The sequence below is a fragment of the Centroberyx affinis genome, unplaced genomic scaffold (assembly GCF_046629955.1).
Source record: "Centroberyx affinis isolate AG114_WGS23_722 - 3 ecotype Tasmania unplaced genomic scaffold, CSIRO-AGI_Caff_v1 ptg002126l_1, whole genome shotgun sequence".
Classification (NCBI taxonomy): Eukaryota; Metazoa; Chordata; class Actinopteri; order Beryciformes; family Berycidae; genus Centroberyx; species Centroberyx affinis.
In genome coordinates this window covers 31036-48510 of record NW_027280448.1, presented here as the reverse complement: position 1 = coordinate 48510, position 17475 = coordinate 31036, and the positions used below count along the sequence as shown (strand labels likewise).

At 41.1% G+C, this 17475-nt stretch overlaps 1 protein-coding gene across 4 annotated transcripts in view; it reads right to left on the bottom strand.

Annotated features, from left to right (window-relative positions):
* Positions 1 to 788: 788 nt before the first annotated feature.
* ttc3 (tetratricopeptide repeat domain 3) overlaps positions 789 to 17475 on the bottom strand; it is a 40231-nt gene continuing 23544 nt past the window's right edge. For all 4 annotated transcript variants that reach the window (XM_071531751.1, XM_071531753.1, XM_071531752.1 and 1 more), the window contains exons 24-46: positions 16058 to 16150; positions 15898 to 15962; positions 15021 to 15157; positions 14061 to 14381; positions 12812 to 13087; positions 12648 to 12694; positions 12327 to 12383; positions 12125 to 12207; positions 11887 to 12042; positions 8928 to 9573; positions 8732 to 8800; positions 8475 to 8624; positions 7853 to 7992; positions 7460 to 7528; positions 7274 to 7370; positions 6855 to 6958; positions 6645 to 6729; positions 5840 to 5941; positions 4252 to 4481; positions 3100 to 3214; positions 2883 to 3017; positions 2302 to 2394; positions 789 to 1006 (exon numbers count right to left, since the gene is read on the bottom strand). In XM_071531751.1, coding sequence (XP_071387852.1) covers positions 884 to 1006; positions 2302 to 2394; positions 2883 to 3017; positions 3100 to 3214; positions 4252 to 4481; positions 5840 to 5941; positions 6645 to 6729; positions 6855 to 6958; positions 7274 to 7370; positions 7460 to 7528; positions 7853 to 7992; positions 8475 to 8624; positions 8732 to 8800; positions 8928 to 9573; positions 11887 to 12042; positions 12125 to 12207; positions 12327 to 12383; positions 12648 to 12694; positions 12812 to 13087; positions 14061 to 14381; positions 15021 to 15157; positions 15898 to 15962; positions 16058 to 16150 — 3393 coding nt within the window. In that variant the 3' untranslated portion in view covers positions 789 to 883. The remainder of the gene's footprint in view (positions 1007 to 2301; positions 2395 to 2882; positions 3018 to 3099; positions 3215 to 4251; positions 4482 to 5839; positions 5942 to 6644; positions 6730 to 6854; positions 6959 to 7273; positions 7371 to 7459; positions 7529 to 7852; positions 7993 to 8474; positions 8625 to 8731; positions 8801 to 8927; positions 9574 to 11886; positions 12043 to 12124; positions 12208 to 12326; positions 12384 to 12647; positions 12695 to 12811; positions 13088 to 14060; positions 14382 to 15020; positions 15158 to 15897; positions 15963 to 16057; positions 16151 to 17475) is intronic.

The following is a 17475-nucleotide window of genomic DNA, read 5'->3' as shown; positions in this document are numbered from 1 at the left end:
CCGACCAGCATTTGAACACACCAGAAGATGGGCGGGATGTTCACTGTGATAGATTACCTATCACAAGCAAGTTTCAAGTCTCTGCAAGTTGTTTTACAGTAGTTTTTGTGTCCCACAGTATAAATGCTGTTTCTGAGGCTTTCCCACCATAACAAGAATACAATTCTAGGGCAGTGATTCTCAACCTTTTTAACATCAAGGACCCTCTAATTTAGTCCACATTAGAGCCACGGACCCCCATTTGATGAGATTTGGTCTCTCGGACCCAAATATGAGAATATTTCTATTGTTAGATATGATTTTGTCCAGAATTCTACGACTATCTATATTGTAGGTAGAGAGATAACAGAGAAACTATGATCAAAACAGTCATTCTTCTACATTCTCTGATTGTGTTAACTTCTTGTCAATTTGCTGAGGACCCCCTGGAACCCCCTCAAGGACCCCTGGTGGTCCCCGGACCCCACGTTGAGAATCACTGTTCTAGGGGATACATTTGGATTATGGGATATCGGCACAAAATATCAGCTCAAAATATCAAAATACTGGCCTTTAAAAATCCATATTGGTCAAACCCTTCTGAGCATCTAAGATGTGTGATGGATGAGCATCCTATAGCGAGGAGCAGAAACATATGATCACCTCTTCCTTTAGATTTGTTAGAAATAAAGCATTTCAACAAATTTACTGTTGAGAAGTATGAAATGGCAGTCTCTCCCTACACGTTTGATAGAATAATTCTAGTACAACAATGTAGCGTGATTAAAAACACAACAAGCCAATGCCTTTTTCAATTTTAATGAAATTATTTGGTAAAAAAAATAAGAAGTAAAATAAAATCAGAAAGTTGGGTACTGGACCAGCTGATTGACAGGTTAAGGCATCAGAAGGCTTGGTTGTAGCCGCGGCGCCTCCTGCCAGGCAGCATGGGGAAATCGTCCGGCAGCAAGGCGTGATCCCTGCAGGTGGGACAGGTGCTCTGCTCCCTCAGCCAAGACCTGATACACTGGACAGAGACACAAGAGGAACCCTGAACATGAAACCCAGCAGCAGATCACAAGGAACAGAAAACAGCCGTCGTATTTCACACACACTGCCCCCATCAGCGAGCATTAGGGCTGGGCAATATATTGATATTATATCGATATCGTGATATGAGACTAGATATCGTCTTAGATTTTGGATATCGTAATATGGTGATATGGCATAAGTGTCTTTTCCTGGTTTTAAAGGCTGCATTACAGTAAAGTGATGTCATTTTCTGAACTTACCAGACTGTTCTAGCTGTTCTATTATTTGCCTTTACCCACTTAGTCATTATATCCACATTACTGATGATTATTTATCAAAAATCTCATTGTGTAAATGTTTTGTGAAAGCACCAATAGTCATCCCTACAATATTGTCGCAATATCGATATCGAGGTACAGTACTGTGCAGAAGTCTTAGGCACCCTAGATTTTCTATATAAATTTTGTCTTAGATGTTTGTTTCCTGCATTTTTTGATATTTAGAAGCTTTTCATTTCATTATTTTTGAAAGCATCTTCATCGCTTTATGGACTTTGTATTTCACATGTACCCTAGGACTTTTGCACAGTACTGGATTTGGTTGAAAATATTGTGATATTTGAATTTGTCCATATCGCCCAGCCCTACTTACAACTGAACATTTAGCCCACTTCGTAGAAAATACCGAGATATATAACGTGTATCGCCATTCAGCCTAAAAATACCGAGATATGATTTTTGGTCCATATCGCCCAGCCCTAGTTTACAGAACAAGGTGAGCTGGATATGTCTACAACGTTTTATGACTAGCGGGGAAGCGCATGAAGATTAAAGAGACAACCATAACTTAGGGGAAACCAGAAATAGCAGTGACAAAACTAGAAGCAGAGTCCTAAGCCAATGGAGCGCTTCATTTTCTCCACAACTTTCTCCTTTTGTTTGCACAAATTCCATCATGCTGTAAAGTTCCAGTTCTCTAGCAGGATATAGCACTGGCAGAAAATGAAATGAAATGGAAAAGCCTTAATTGTGACCAAACCTCTGTCCTGTGACATTCCAGGGAGCTTAAATGAATCATTTGCTCTAAAGGTATTGAAACGGGTACTTTCTTAAAACGAATTCTATCCCGGCATCGGTATACCTGATGTGATACAGAGTAAGAACTGGCAGGTTTGACAGGGGATGTGGACCAGCCCATTTTACACTTCCACTACTTTAAACCCAGCAGGAGGGAGCGCTGTGATAAAACGCTGTGGCTCACGTAGAAACAGACCAACATTCACTCCCTCACCTCCTTGTGGAAGCTGTGTCTGCACTCCAGCACACACACGTCGTCTGGACTCATGTCATCATGACAGATGATGCAGGGATCTTCTTCGTTCAGCTGCAACGGACATACAAAACACTTCATAGCAAACACTTCTCATGACTTTTATCAGTAGAGGTGGACAGCACCATCGCGGAGTCCGACCCGGGTTTTGTCTTGCTACTTGTATAAAGCCTAATGAAAACAAGCTTGGAAAATATTTTTGAATGAATTTTCAGACTTGGAAATGAAAATCACGGCATACTTTCTGGACCTGCATGAGAACCCTGTAATCAGCTTCAAGCAGAACTGTATTTTTTTTTTTCTTCCCAAATTCGGTGACAGGCTCATTGTGGTAGTGGAGTGTGGTTTCACTGTGCTCATGACATCATTTATTTACACACAAAAAAGCAACATGGGTGGAGTTTCACACTGACAATGATGATGATGGAGTTTGGAGTTTTCTGTTGCTAAATGTCCATATGACAGATTCACTGTTGATTTTTCAAGTTCAGCCACCAAACTCATGCCAGAGAAGCTAGTGGTTATGGATATTTCAGACTCACAGCGTTGATTTGGGGGGGTCTCTGGGGTCCCATTGCCTGCCAGACTGGGATGGAGGGTACTGGGGAGGGTGAAGCAGAATGAGCAGGACTCCCGGCCTGCTGGATGCTGGACTTGACGCCGGAGTTGATCTGCTCCTGAACGGAAAGCACCAGTCAACATCGATGCTCATCTCCGGCTCCAGATGGACTGAGCCGTCATGTATCGAGCGTTCCTTACCTGCTGGTCCAGGATCAGCTGGGTCACGCCACTGACAACGTCCTGCAACGTCATGCTGCTGAGGCTTCCGCCGCTGGATGAGCGCAACTCCTGGACAACCCTCATCAAGTCCGGCCTACACACACAAACATTATCTCGCATTACAGAAGCAAGGATATTTCATTACTTACATTCATTCCTTAAAGTGGTAACCTGCGAGATCCTGTTATTTTATATAGAATAATGGTTCTTAGAAGTGACTATTTGGGTTTTTCTGTTTGCCAGATGGGCCAGCATGGGTTTGAGTGTAATATTTTTATTAGGTCCTTGTTGAAGTTGCGGTTTTGGTTCGTTGTATTCTGCATTAAAAGATCCACAAGCTTTTTTCTTGTGTTTGCATTCCGTGAAGGACTTAGACAGCAAAGTTTGTTGATTTTCTGATGTAAGTGATTTACTATTACAAAATTTACTGTTTGATTAGTTATTTTGGATTCTGTTTGATGGTTTTATGATTATTGGTTGCTAGAGAGTTTGTAGCCAACTAGTGAGGATCCCATGCACTTCAGCCCATATATACCAGGAGGCCGGTACTCAGAATAGGACAATCAAGTAATTCAAAGTCCCTTGGCACCTCCACTGATTCATGTTAGCAAAACATCCAATTAACATGCTTTATGTTGGCATTTCTTCATTATTCATTCACCATTCATTATTTTGGCAGTTACCTGTATATATTAAAACGTTAATAACTGAATGAACTACCAGGGAGTTGCACTTTTTTTTGATGAAAATGTAATAATACAGTGCATTATGTATTATGTTTCTGTTAAGCTAAGGAATACAGTGAGGTTAAGGCGATGAATTTTGAGTCAGTATGATTCATACTAGAATGCATAAAATAAACATTGTTGTTATAATGTTATAACGATTTTTAGAAATGAAGACATCCATTTTGGTTGGTTGTTGCATAATGCACCATATTATTACATTTTCATTAAAAAAAAAGTGCTACTCCCGTATAAAATGCGGGTGTCATTACATAATGAAGTGAAAATGTATTACAATTTGTCAAGTTATTACATAATGCAGTGTTATTACATAATGTGTTGTTACACATCCTTTTAATGAGTTACATTAATCTAACTATTTGGTTGATTAGTCCCCTAGTGTTACCTGGTATAGTCAGGGAACATGGTGGCAAGGCGCTCCAGAGCCCTGTGGAACACAGTGTTGTGTTGAGGTTCTGGTGTCCTAGTCCGAGGATGGGGCTGCCGCGGAGCCGGACCACCCAGCCCATCAGCAGGAAGTCCGGCGTTAGATGAACCGGACTGCTGGATGAGCGCGGGACCACCGTAGGACTGGGCTGAAGGCTGATGAGCAAACTCTTGGGCTTGCAGAGACATCTGGGCAATTCAGACAAAAAGACAGAAAAACCTTAATATTTCTTTGTATTTTTAACTTCTTTGACTGCACTAGGAGTAGGTTTTACTGAATCGTCATTTATTTTTAACCGAGCCACTACACACATACATATATATTTTTGTTTTTTGTGTGATGTTGTCATCAGCTTAGCCTAGATGTTGGGAATTTTTTGAAAGTTTGAATGTACAATTGATATAATTGGGTTGGATATTTTAAACTGTTATATTGGCAAAACAGGTGGTGAGCTTGAAATGAGCATTAAGGTAGTTTTCACTTGTTGGGTTTCCAAGGATTTCAACAGATTTTTAATATTATAGGAGGATGCAAGATCTAGAGGTTTTTGATGATAAATGATGCAACAGGGATGCAGTATGTATTTTGAGTGGTGGAGAATTACTATTTGCTGAGTAGCTAAGATAATGATTTGTTAACAGTTGTCTGGATGTGTGTGAGACTATGTATTTGTGTATACCATTTTTTCCCCATAGAGGGGCAGTTTTGGGAGTTTAATGCACTTTATGTTCATGTATACTAATGAGATGAGACTGGTGACTGTCGTTTAAGTTTTATTAAACTCTGTTCAAATTACTTTAATGACGTATCTGATTATTTAAAAAAGTTAGCAGCCAAATCACAAAAGTTGGCACTGATCCCTACAAACAAATATTCGATACGGCTGGTGTTTTTAAATACACTTTACCCGGAAGTCATTGGCTCCAACTGTAAGCTAAAAACCTTGAAACACAGCTCACAAAGACATAGTTTACATTTTAAAAATCACTAACTGTTACCATGAAAAGTCAGGCTGTTGTAGTTATTACCAAATCAAATTCAAATGGGAACAAATTCTTCATTATGCCGGGGACTATTTTCTGTGCTACGGAACTACTTTCCTGAGATCGCAAACGTGTTTACAGCCGGCTTATTAAGTTGTTTGAGGAAAAAGTCGGCCCGCCCGGTGCATCGTGATGATGAAATATGCTGCCAGACAAGGTTATTATAGTTTTGCATTTTTCATTAGTTTTTATTTTTTTATTTCGTTTTGACTTTTTGTTTTCAATTTCAGTTTAGTTTTAATTAGTTTTTAAAGCGGGTTTGCTAGTTTAGTTTAGTTTTTATTTTTTGAAAATGCTTAGTTTTAGTTTAGTTTTTATTAGTTTTAGTCTTTTTTTGTAATATGGGGTATTTGTCAGGGGCGAGATTAAAAAAGGTAAAAAAAAAATAGAAAAAAAAAATAACTGAAAGATCCACCCAAAATGCTAGGCTTATGTCTGAATTAATTGACAAAGACGAAAACTAAAGACATTTTCTCTATAATGGCTTGGTGAGACGGTCTTACCGTTACAGCTGGAAGTTCAGGAGGGTTGGCAATATTGACTGGAAGCAACTCGCTCATCCTGCTGCCACTCTTCATCTGATTTATCTGGTCCTGGTACTGGGCCTGTGGACCAGCACAAAGACAGGCCATACTGGACAGCTGGTCCAACACACACATCATAAGCCACTAGGGCTTTGAGAATTTAACTTGCATGGGTTTGAGAGCTAACGGGCTGGCCAGAACAGAGGCATCATGAAAGTGAATGAGAATTGACTGACAGTGTCGTTAGAATGTGATACCGTATTTCCTCTAATATAGGCCCGGGCCTTTATTTACCTCAACTGCAGAGGGTACCAGGCCTTTATTGGAGGCAGGCTTATATTAGAGACAGGCCTTTATTTCTAATTCCCTCTGTTTGATAAGTATATTTGCTCATATTTTAGTACGAAGCCTCCTTGTTTTCTGATCTGCTTCTGTTGGGGTTCGTTAGGTAGCCATTTTTTTGTTACTGCGACGCATTACTGATAATTACGGTAATTGATGATGCCATGCTCCAGAGATTTCCGCCGGCCGAGCCGTCTTGTGACATACTGCCATCTTGTGGCACTTGTACGTTACTACAAACTACAGTTACATTATATAACAGGCACCAGGAGTTTACCGGTATCCACTGTTGTTTTTTCCTTCGTTTTTTTTCCCCGGCCTTTATTTGTTCATGTCGACCACGGCCCCGGCCATTATCGGAGACCCAGCTTTTAATTGACTAGCGGCCACTATTAGAGGAAATACGGTAAGTGTAATCAATGCTTGTGTTCTTTGTATCTACCTCAGCAATTGAGATTTTCTTCTCGGCCTCTTGAACACAAACTCTCCAGTTCTTTTTAGCGATGGCCAGGTCTTGGGGAGGGTATCTGGAAAAGACAAACGGACGGCATTCAATATGAACAACATCTATGACACCAACTGGTCCATTTTCAACCCGTCTGATTCTGATCGGATCGGAGGACTGAGTCAGCGGTGTGGTTTCTGTCCTTACCTGGGTGCTACTTCCTCCAGTTTGGCCAGCGTGGCCCTGGAATCCATCAGGACTTTGTAGAGGCTGTGCAAGCCCTGTTCACGGCCGCTCTCCACGACAGACAGCTAAAGGACGGCAACAGTGAACAGTCAATCTGCTGTGTGTGTGTGTGGTATGTGCATACGTATACGCTGGGAGCCTAGCAGGAACGAGGAACACTCAAAGTTGATGTGGTCTCAAGCTAAACTGAAGAGCTACAATCAACTTCAAATCATCTTCAAATCTAGAAAATGGCAAATATTCAGTGTTTCCTTCAGTTGTATTCTTGTCAAGGTGGAAGGAACAGAATCTGAAAGAAATCAAATCCATTTCATAGTGTCTGTGATTAGGGTGTGGGTCAGACTTTTCTTCAGTAATATTTCCACAGAGATGGGACCAACCTGAGCTTTGTGAGACCTCCTGGTGGCCTTGGTACACAAGTCTTTACAGCGCTTGATCTCGTCCTCCAGGCTCATCTTCTCAGCCGCTGACTGATTACTGAGGGAACATTGAAGACTTAAGTGAAGGAAAGCCTAGAAAGGCCTTGGCAGCATTTGGCTCATGCTTCACCGTCAGTCACTACTTACCTCAGCTCTAAGAATTCATTGAACTGTGCATGGTACTTGTTGTTCTTCTCTCTGATGTTTTTGGTATGGCTGCGCATGGCAAAAACAACACACAAATATAAATATACGAACTAGAGTAAAAAGGCATTTTGAAACATCAAGTGATGATTTCTGCAGAAAGAATAAGCAGTACAGAAGGTTATAATTAGAGTGTATTGCTGAGAGTCACTGTAATAAATTAGGATTAGCGAGGCAATATGATTGAATGATTTAAAACCAAATTACACTACAAGTAATACAATTCCGATTCCAAATTTCCAGCAGAGATGTATGTATAAGTATGGATGCAGGGCACATTCAGGAAACCAATATAATAATGTCAGGGTGTGCCAAACGGATTGGCCTTGGTCATACCTCTCCTGATCCTCCACCAGCTGTTCTATCTCCATCTTCAGGGACTTGAGCACCTCCTGATTGCTTTTCTTCTCCTTCTGGTCCTTCTTCACCTCCTCTTCCAGCTTCTGCTGGAACAGGGCCAGCTCTTTGTTGGTCACCTTTACACAAGAAAACAACACAAAGACACTGAGCCCATTCTGATTCATCTCATCACCTACACATTCATTGTTGCACTTGGGACTAGGGCTGAACGATTTTGAAAAAATGATTATTTTGACTGATATTGCAATTGCGATATGATTTGCGATATTAGAGGGAATGATCATTTTTACATCATTATTCTCATTTTCATTGAAAAATGTATTCAAATGATTATGGCGTGATTTTTGCGGGGATCTGTACCAAACAAAGATGTTTTCTTAAGTCTGCAGAATATGATGTGTAGGCCAGGACATCTCTGCAGCACCACAATATTTCATTTAAAATGCTATTTTGACACACATTTCGCCTTTAACAAATATTGCGCCTCCTGCGATTTGAAAATTGCAGTGGGCCATATTGCGATTTCGATAAAATTTCGATTAATTGTTCAGCCCTACTTGGGACTTTTCTTGCATTCTGACGGGGGTTATGGGCCTACTTGTATATTGGCACTGATCTCCTCAAAGTCTTTCTCAAGGGAAGCAACAGCCTCTTTGCGCCTTAGATTCACTCCGTCACAGTCATTCATTATTTTGGTGATCTGTTCCTCTAACTCCTTGCAGCTCTTTTCTTTCTTGTTGATATCACCCTAGAACAGGAACAAGGCAGAAAGACATTGGGAAAGGTCAATAACATTAAAAACAGTCAGAGACAATATGTGTTGGCACATGCACTTAAGGGATATATGGAACTCACATTGCTGCTCTCAAAAGGCTCATAAACCTCTGTATTGACCGCTACACTCCTATTGGCCGGACGACATGCCTATAAGATCAAAGCAAAACAGTAAGACTCAAACTTAGCAAACATTTATAATTCTGCATGCACTTTATGCATGATTTCCATATTCTGGCCCTTTTATTTAAAAGGCAGGTGAAATGTTTGTGCCCACCTGTACAGGTGCAGGTTTTTTCAAAAGGCTTTCCTCGGTTTTCATCGAAGCGCTTGCCCCTGAGGATGTAATAGTTTCCCAAACACCTTCATCCATCTCACTGGCATACAGATCCACCTGGCCAGAGTCACTGGCTGAAAAGTAAGGGGCATACGGTTGATTTGCAAGGCCTTCACTCTCAGTAGTCCAATGGGACAGTGGATCATCTCCTCTCCAAGTTCCTACGGCTATTCCTCTCGCTGACAGGCCAAGCTGTGGAACTTGGGAGCCAAGTACATAAGGATTTGGGAGGAAGGGATAGACTTCAGGCTGTGCAGAAGAATAATCTTGCAGATAGCTTGCGAAGGCTAGATCATGACTTTCATGCAAATCGGGAGCCAAAGAGTTGACGTCAGGATCTGCTATGACATCCAGTTCATCCAGACTGTTCCCATGGCCAGCCTGTTGCAGGGAAACGGCATGCTTAGCCAGGCCGATACAGCTCCCCATCTTTATGAAGCGAAGGGACTCCAGGAGAAAGGGCTCGAAGCCACCGGCCTCTTGGATCTTCTGTTGAGCCACGGGCGGGAAGTTGTCGAGCTCGCCCACCAGCAGGGCGTCCTCAGCAGCCAGAGGACCATGTTCTTCCAAGATCTGGGCAAAGTAGCTGCAGGTTGGAGAGAGGCATCCCAAAATCAAAAGAAGAATACGCATGGAGAATACACTGTATACAAGTCGTACTAGTGGTGGCCAAGAGCGCGCCCACACACACACACACCAGGAATTCACTAATACATCAACCACAGCCACAAAGCCAACATTACTTTAGAAATTTGTATACAGTTACTCCATCTGAGGAAGCTTGGTTTTTCCACTGTGCACATTGACTATAAAGAGGCAGTTTGATTTCTATAGAGGGATTGGAAATATAAATGTGTCATTTTCACAAGCTCAGAGGTGACCAATGTAAGGCCATTCAGAGGAAGTGTAAGGCCCGGGCCAATCTCTAACATTATCTTGCACAAATATACACCAGCTCTGTGCTCACCTCGTACACACACATTATTGTTATCATACATATATCAAACTTCTTTAATTTTCCGCACAAAATTTGGACGACAACCTGCAAGTCAATGTTCCAGGATGGTCGGAGCAGCAGCCATTTTTATGTGTACCGTTGGGCTAGCTTCTGTATGATCCAACTTACAGCAAGTCGCTGAGGCATGGGGTATTGCAGCAAGGACCAAAGCAGTGGAATGAAGTTGTTACTCATGCCACCACTAGGTGGTGGCTTTTACCAGTTGCTGCTGTCTTTTTAAATAGGTCAAAAGTTTTGACATTGTGCACAGTTAGTAGAAGTGGTTATTAGGGCTGGGTTTAAAAAAAATTGATTTTCCGATTTAAATCGATCTTTATTTGAATGATCTGATATCGATTCATAAAATCCTGAGATCAGTCTTTTAATACATGCCTTTTCCCATGGATGCTTGAAGCTTGAAGCTACACTGCACTAAAGAAAGCACTTATCTGGTCACTCTCACTGACTGTAGAGTCTGTAGGTTTATGACACTTAAGGGTTATTACAGGCCTGGAATGAAGTCATTTTTAGGGCAAGGCCACTTTGGCCTTTGATAAATACAAATTTATTGGGGCATCGTGGGCAAAATTTTAGGCACCAAGGCCAAAACCAATGGTTATTAAAATCCTTTTTTCAGTCCTTTTTCCTCAACAAAATAGATATCCTAATAGAAAAATTAAGTGCTGCAGTGTGATACAGCACATATGTAAGATGGCTCAGACTGCAAAGTTAGTTACAAGTCCAGTATCACACGATAACATAAGTGTAACTCAGGTTATTTTCTGTAGCTACAAATTACAGATGTCCCCTAAACGCCTCACATGCAGACTATCGGTAGACGCTACAATTTACCGATGTTCCCTAAACGCCTCATATGCAGGCTACTGCTACTGATAGTGTTTTTGCTGTTCTCAACACAGTTAATTTTGCTATATTCTTCATTACAGTGGCTAATTACCCACTGTACATTTAAACTTACACTAGTTCTGCTCAAGCACTCATAGCTCTCTCCTTCTTTTAGCGACTTTCTCGCTAATCCCACAGTTGTTTACACGCTTTTCAGATCTGCTAGTTAACGTTACTTAGCTAAATTTAGCAGTTAGCAATAGCTTAGCAGTTAGCGATGGCTTCTCTCTCTCCCTCTGTCTAATTAATAATTAGGTGTTAATGTTTACGTTAATGTTACACATATATTTGCGGAAGTGGGAGAAATCTGACGCTACTGTTGATGTACAGTGTGATGACGGAGACACTGGGAAACTTGAGTTTGTTTATTTGCTGCGTTGCATGTAGTTTTAAATGAGGAAATCCGCAACTTTCTTTTAAGGGCACAACGGCCAGTTGAAAACAGGGCATGCCAAACTGGCCGTGTGGATAGTTCATTTTATAAGGGGCATTACGGCCACACTCCGGGGCATCCACGACACTGACCGTTTGGCCGTGGTATAATTCCTGCCCTGTTATTACATTCAAAGGTACCTGTTTGATGAAGCTTATCAGCTAGGTTTGCTAATATGCAAATGTTGACAAGAAGAGCTAGCGAGAGAAGCATAACCATTGATAATGCTATGTTAACCTTGTCGCTAACGTCAGCTTTCAATTGAGTTTTGACAGTTTGCTAAGCAGTCGTGCAACAGACTCATCCGCACAGTTCTCAAGCAAGTGTGACACATTTTATGGCCTTAATGCCCAGATTTGGGTTGTCACCATCGCAACTAACCCTTAAAATTCCATAGTTGCCATTTCATGCTGTGCTAGCCAAATTACCATAGCAAACAGTAGCAGGACCGTTCTATCCATGCAAATTCTGTGGGGTAAGCGCTCGAGAGTTCGATTCAACTGCTCCAAACACGGCAGGTTTGTCCAACCATTCACATAAAAGGAGTCATAGTTTGAACGTACTCATACAAACTCTCTCTTGTCGGGTCGGGGTTGTTGTCTAATATGTTTTTATAGTGACTTCTGTGGCTGGTGCCGTTGTACTGGTCCTCAAAATCTGCCACTTGCTCTCGAAGGTGACCGGGTACACTGAATGGATCACCGGGGTGAAGGAATGATCTATTGACAGAAATCGGAACGTTAGAGACAGATCCAACCTCCGAGAGACGAGCAGTGCTTCTCTGTTGATTCGTTTACTTACAGAGAGTCTTCCTCATCAAAAATGTCTTGGTCCCAATCGTCTCTTGGAGTAGCGCCTCTCATCCCAGACAAAACGATAACACCCTGGGGGGGGGGGGGGGGGGGAGATAAGAGTTAACCACCACCAGAATGATGCTATAATAGAACTCATGATATAAGACATGCACACTTCACCGGCAGCAACTCCCAATCCATGTTCTCACCTTTGGCTCTTTCTGTTTCTTTTTCCGGCCTCGATTCTTAGTCTTAATAGGAGAATTCTGAAAAGACAAGTTCAATGACAACTGCTCAACGCTTCATTCTGTATTAAGATAACAGGGATCACACAATACTCAACGTGCCTAAATATGCTTTGGTCACACAGAATGAAAGCTTGTTATCTACAATGAATAGTATAGGCAGTAATAACAGTTCTTCCTTATGTCACACCCTGCAAGCCTTCGGTCACAAATAACTTCAAGCCTGTATGATATTGATCTCAACCCAGTGAAGACCCATGTGTTTTTGGTATTCTAACTACTTACATTGTGATTTTCATTCTCAGACTTTTTTAAGACTAAACAATGGCCATCTGAAAAACAAAGAACTGCAAGTTAAGACATGAAGTCAGAGAAAAAAACAGCAACAGCAACAGCAACAAATGCACAAACATACCTTTCCAAAGGTTAGTCCGGTCCAAAATGCTTACCCATCATTTCAAAATACTCATCCAGTATAGTGTGGCAGGAGGCATACTGATCCCTGTGCTCCTCCAGAGTCCAGATAAAGAGCCTCATGTCCTGTTCTGGGGCTTGTTTTAGGTATTCAGTCACAGTCAAGCCAATACTAGTAAAAAACTCCGGCCTGGTCCCAAGCTTCTCAATAATCATGTCCTGCAATGGGCCAAAGTTGAGCAGAACAGCCAGGTCCAACTCCTCCAAGTGTCCCGCGTAGCGTTCAATGAAGCTTTTGGCAGCATTCAGACCTGGGGAAGGTAGCGAGCATTAACTCAGGCTTCCCACCCTTGTACTGGATTTTTTTTTTTTTAAGTTACAGCGCATCCATAAGCTAACAATGTTCTTCCTTCCTGGGTTGTTGATGTTTTTCTAAAGGGGTGACCAGTCTGGTTTCCACTACAGTTGGGCCAAAAACCACCAACTAATGCAATGATGCAACATTCTGCTAGATATATCAAATTATTTGACTATCCCCGTCTGCACTACTTATTACAGGAATTGCATGAGTTATGTGTCATACATCTTTTAAATTTCTGCTGCAGGTTATGTGAAACCGAGTGTTCAGCGAATTCTTATGATACACAAGGATGTATTACGTGGCCATGAAATGAAGCACATATACAGAAGAGGTATTACAACGTAAAAAATGTAAATAAGTAAAAGGATCATGGCTGAAAGCAATAACTAAGAAATGGCTAGACAAGGATCCACCAACAAAAGGAGAGTGGACAGCGATAGTAAAGGAAATGTATGATATGGAGAAACTGACCTTTTCTCTAAGACCTTTTCCCTTGTAAGTATTGGTCGAAATGGTTATTACATATGAATATGGATATTACTTTTTCTCTCCTCCCTTGACTTTATGTATGTGGTTTACCAGTATTATCACATTTATATATATTTTTTTCCAAAATGGGTTTGTATGTGAACTTGTTAAACGTCATAAGACAATAGTCATTTTAACTTACTTTGAGGACTAGATGGACTGAGACTGATATGGACTTGAGGTGATCCTTACTTGATGCCCTGTTGATGTTTTCTCTTTATGCCTCTCTTTCTTCGGGAAAGTAACCCTTAACACAAAGCTAACTACTGATAACATATGAGCTGTGTTGTATTACCCCTGGTGACGTGTCTGTTCAGTTCTCCTGTGCATTTGTGTTCCACTAAAACAAAAACTACAAAAATAAAGTGATAAAAAAAAAAAGGATCATGGCTGACCTGCATTGTTGAGCTGGCGTGCCCAGTCATGCAGCTTGGCATTGACATCCAGGCAGCTGCTGAGTTCCTGGATGAGGACGCGAGCCCAAACCCGGTTCCTCCTCTCCAGCAGAAGCTCCACGGCCTGCCCCAGCCTCTCCGGCAGCTGCTGCTGCCAGCTCAGCATCCTCTCGGCCAGCTGGTTGCCCCTAGACGAGTCCAGCTCGAGCCAGGGCTTCAGGCTACTGATCAGGACTGCGACAGGCAGGCCGTTCTCCTCTCTCAGCAGCTCCATGTTCTGGCTGATCTGCAGCAGGACTCGATCCCTGTACAGCAGCCAGGCTGACAACACAGCGGCGACGTTACAACAAAATAGTAGCGATAGTGTCGGAAATTAATTTTTTTGGGCTCACCTACCAAGGGCTGGAAAATGAAAAAAGATTACCGTTCCAAATAATTGCTATATATTTTTCAAAGAAATATGTCACCCTACCTGGTTTCAATGCTATTTACTGTATAGAATCAGGTGATGACAGAAAAGGGAGTTACACAGCTGTGGTGAAATTATGACTTTTTGTGATCCCTTATTTTCCTTGTTTTGGTTACTATGACAAATTACTTGATATAGAGCCATTGTTTGCTTTGATTTGATCGGCTCATGGTCAGAGAGAGTGTACGGTGGTCAGCAGGGACAAAATTTGAGAACAGGCAAGACCAAAGATAGTATATAACTCAGGCATTCAAATGTTATGGTCTCAAAAAGTTACCAGCCAGTGTGCCAGGTGGCCTTTACTGATTTATTCACCAAAGGCAAATTGGTGCTTGGTGGATCAACAGCATAGTCAACACTGGACATGTTAGTCCACACTGAAACTAGCAGTCAAGTTTGACTTCAGCACTACAGCTGTGTAACCATTGAAGGTGTAGTCAGTGAAACATTTCAGGCAAATGAGATGTCATGGGTATTAAATCCAGCGGTACCTTTCTGCTGAGACTGGGTTGCTGAGTTTTCGTTCTCTAGCAGAATGTCATCGCTGGCGTCCTGCTTAACTTCAGATGGCGGCTTATGCTGCTTCCTCCTGAGCTTGCGGTCTTCCTTGGATTTTAACTTCTTCATACTGAAAATTAGAACGAAATAACCAGCAGTTATTCCAAACAGAAGCCGTGTAGCTGTGAATGCGTTTAGGGCACTTAACAGGGACGTCCCAATTCAATATCAAAGATCAGAATCAGACCCGGCGGATTTTGATTGATCAGTATCGGCTACATGATGCCCGATCAAATCTGCCGTATGGTTAGTGTAATAGAATGGTATTTAGTTTTATACTTAAGTTTTTGAACATCATTATCATCATCTGAGTATTAAGCTTATCTTTCCTAACTTGGTTTGGTTTAGATCCATCAGAGTGATGCTTGCAGTATGCAGCTGTTTAATTGTTAAAAAAAAAAAAAAGACAAAAATTTCGGATCGGGGCTCGGCATCGGCAGATACTCAATATTAAATGACTCGGATTGCAATGACATAAAACTTAGGACTGTTTAAGAGGAAAGTTCTACGTCAGTAATACAAGGACAAGGCATCACATTTGATTCAGCTGATTTCAGGTCTCTGTTGTGGAAAATAAAGGGGATTTTTTTTTTGTCCACTGGCAGCTCAGTCAGTATGCATGTCATTTGCTGAATCTGAATGTTGAAATATCTTTAATATCAGCTGTGATTGTTTGAGGCTACATCAGTCTCAGGTGGTTAAATGATATCATAAGTTAAGTGAAACTCTTTTTTATGTATACTCAATGTGCATATTTCAATTCAAGTTACATGTGCGTGATTCAACACGACACAGATTGTTTCCCCTCACCTTGTACATTTCTGATTTACTCTCAGCTTCTCTGGACCCTTCGGTTTAGTGATAGCCGCCTCAAACTGAAGGGGGAAAAGGAGTCATATCAGTAGTAATACTGTGATTCATGAACATAATGACTTTCAAGCCCCACTTCAGCTCCAGAGAACTTCCTTACCTTGCATTTGAGGAGGCCTGTTGAACCAAAGATTTTGATGCTACAGATTTGACCACCACAGTCTGGAGTGAAACATGCGTCTTGCAGGAATTCCTGTGGCACAAAAATATAAACATAAGTTAATGTTGCAATGTGTAGTAGGGCTGAACGATTTTGAAAGAATATCTATAATATATATATTGCGATTATTTTGACTGATATTGCAATTGCGATATGATTTGCGATATTAGAGGGAATGATCATTTTTACATCATTATTCTCATTTTCATTGAAAAACGTATTAAAGTGATTATGGTGTGATTTTTGCGGGGATCTGTACCAAACAAAGATGTTTTCTTAAGTCTGTAGAATATGATGTGTAGGCCAGGACATCTCTGCAGCACCACAATATTTCATTTAAAATGCTATTTTGACACATTTCACCTTTAACAAATATTACGCCTCCTGCGATTTGAAAATTGCAGTAGGCCATATTGTGATTTCGATACAATTTCGATTAATTGTTCAGCCCTAACATGTAGCACTTTGTGTTTTTTTTAATGAAGACCACACTTCCTATAAACCTCATTTTTGTCACACAGAGGATGTTTAATTGCCCCCACCTTGAAGAGCCAGAACAAAGATAAGAGCCAATAACAGCTGCTGATAATTGCCAATTTGCATTCTGACCAGGTAAGCTAACGTGAAGTTGAAACTATGCAGTTAGAATAGTAAAACTACAATAAAGTTCTAATAAAGTATTACTTCCAAAGTAAAAATGGCCCCTGTTTTGTGCTGTACAGCAATCTCCCTTTGTGTAAAGCATTCCAGCAGATTTCCCACCAAATCCAACCGGTGGCACGCAATGTAAAGGCTGCCAATCTTCTTGGCAGTGGTCTCATTGGTTAGGGTGATTATGCTGAATGTTTCAAAATTAATGTGGTCATGATTTATTGATGGTATATGCCTTTTGGTATTGTGAGAAAATTAGAAAGACTTGGGAGAACACTGAAAGATGGATTTCAAGAACTTGTAATTGTAAAGTAGCATTTTCACCAATGATTTGTCTCTTTCAAAATGTTGGGAAAATAAGATACCCAACTGGATGGCAAATTCTTTTTCGTCATTAGTTTATAAGAAGCTAATATTGCAAAACTGGAAAAATAAAGAAGCACCTACACTTCAAAAATGGAAATATTACTTGAGTATTGAAAGGACAATGTCGGAGGACACCAACAAAGAGAAACAATTTCACAAGATATGGAGCTCAAATTACGAAGCTCTGTAGATTGAGTGGAGCCGCAAAATCACCCAGCATCCATAAATTATAAGGAACCCTGTTTTCGTTTTTATTTTGTTCTGTTTTGGTGTGTGTGCGTGTTTATGTGTGCGTGTGTGTGTGTGATAAATGTGTATATGCTTGTGTGGGTGGGGATGCT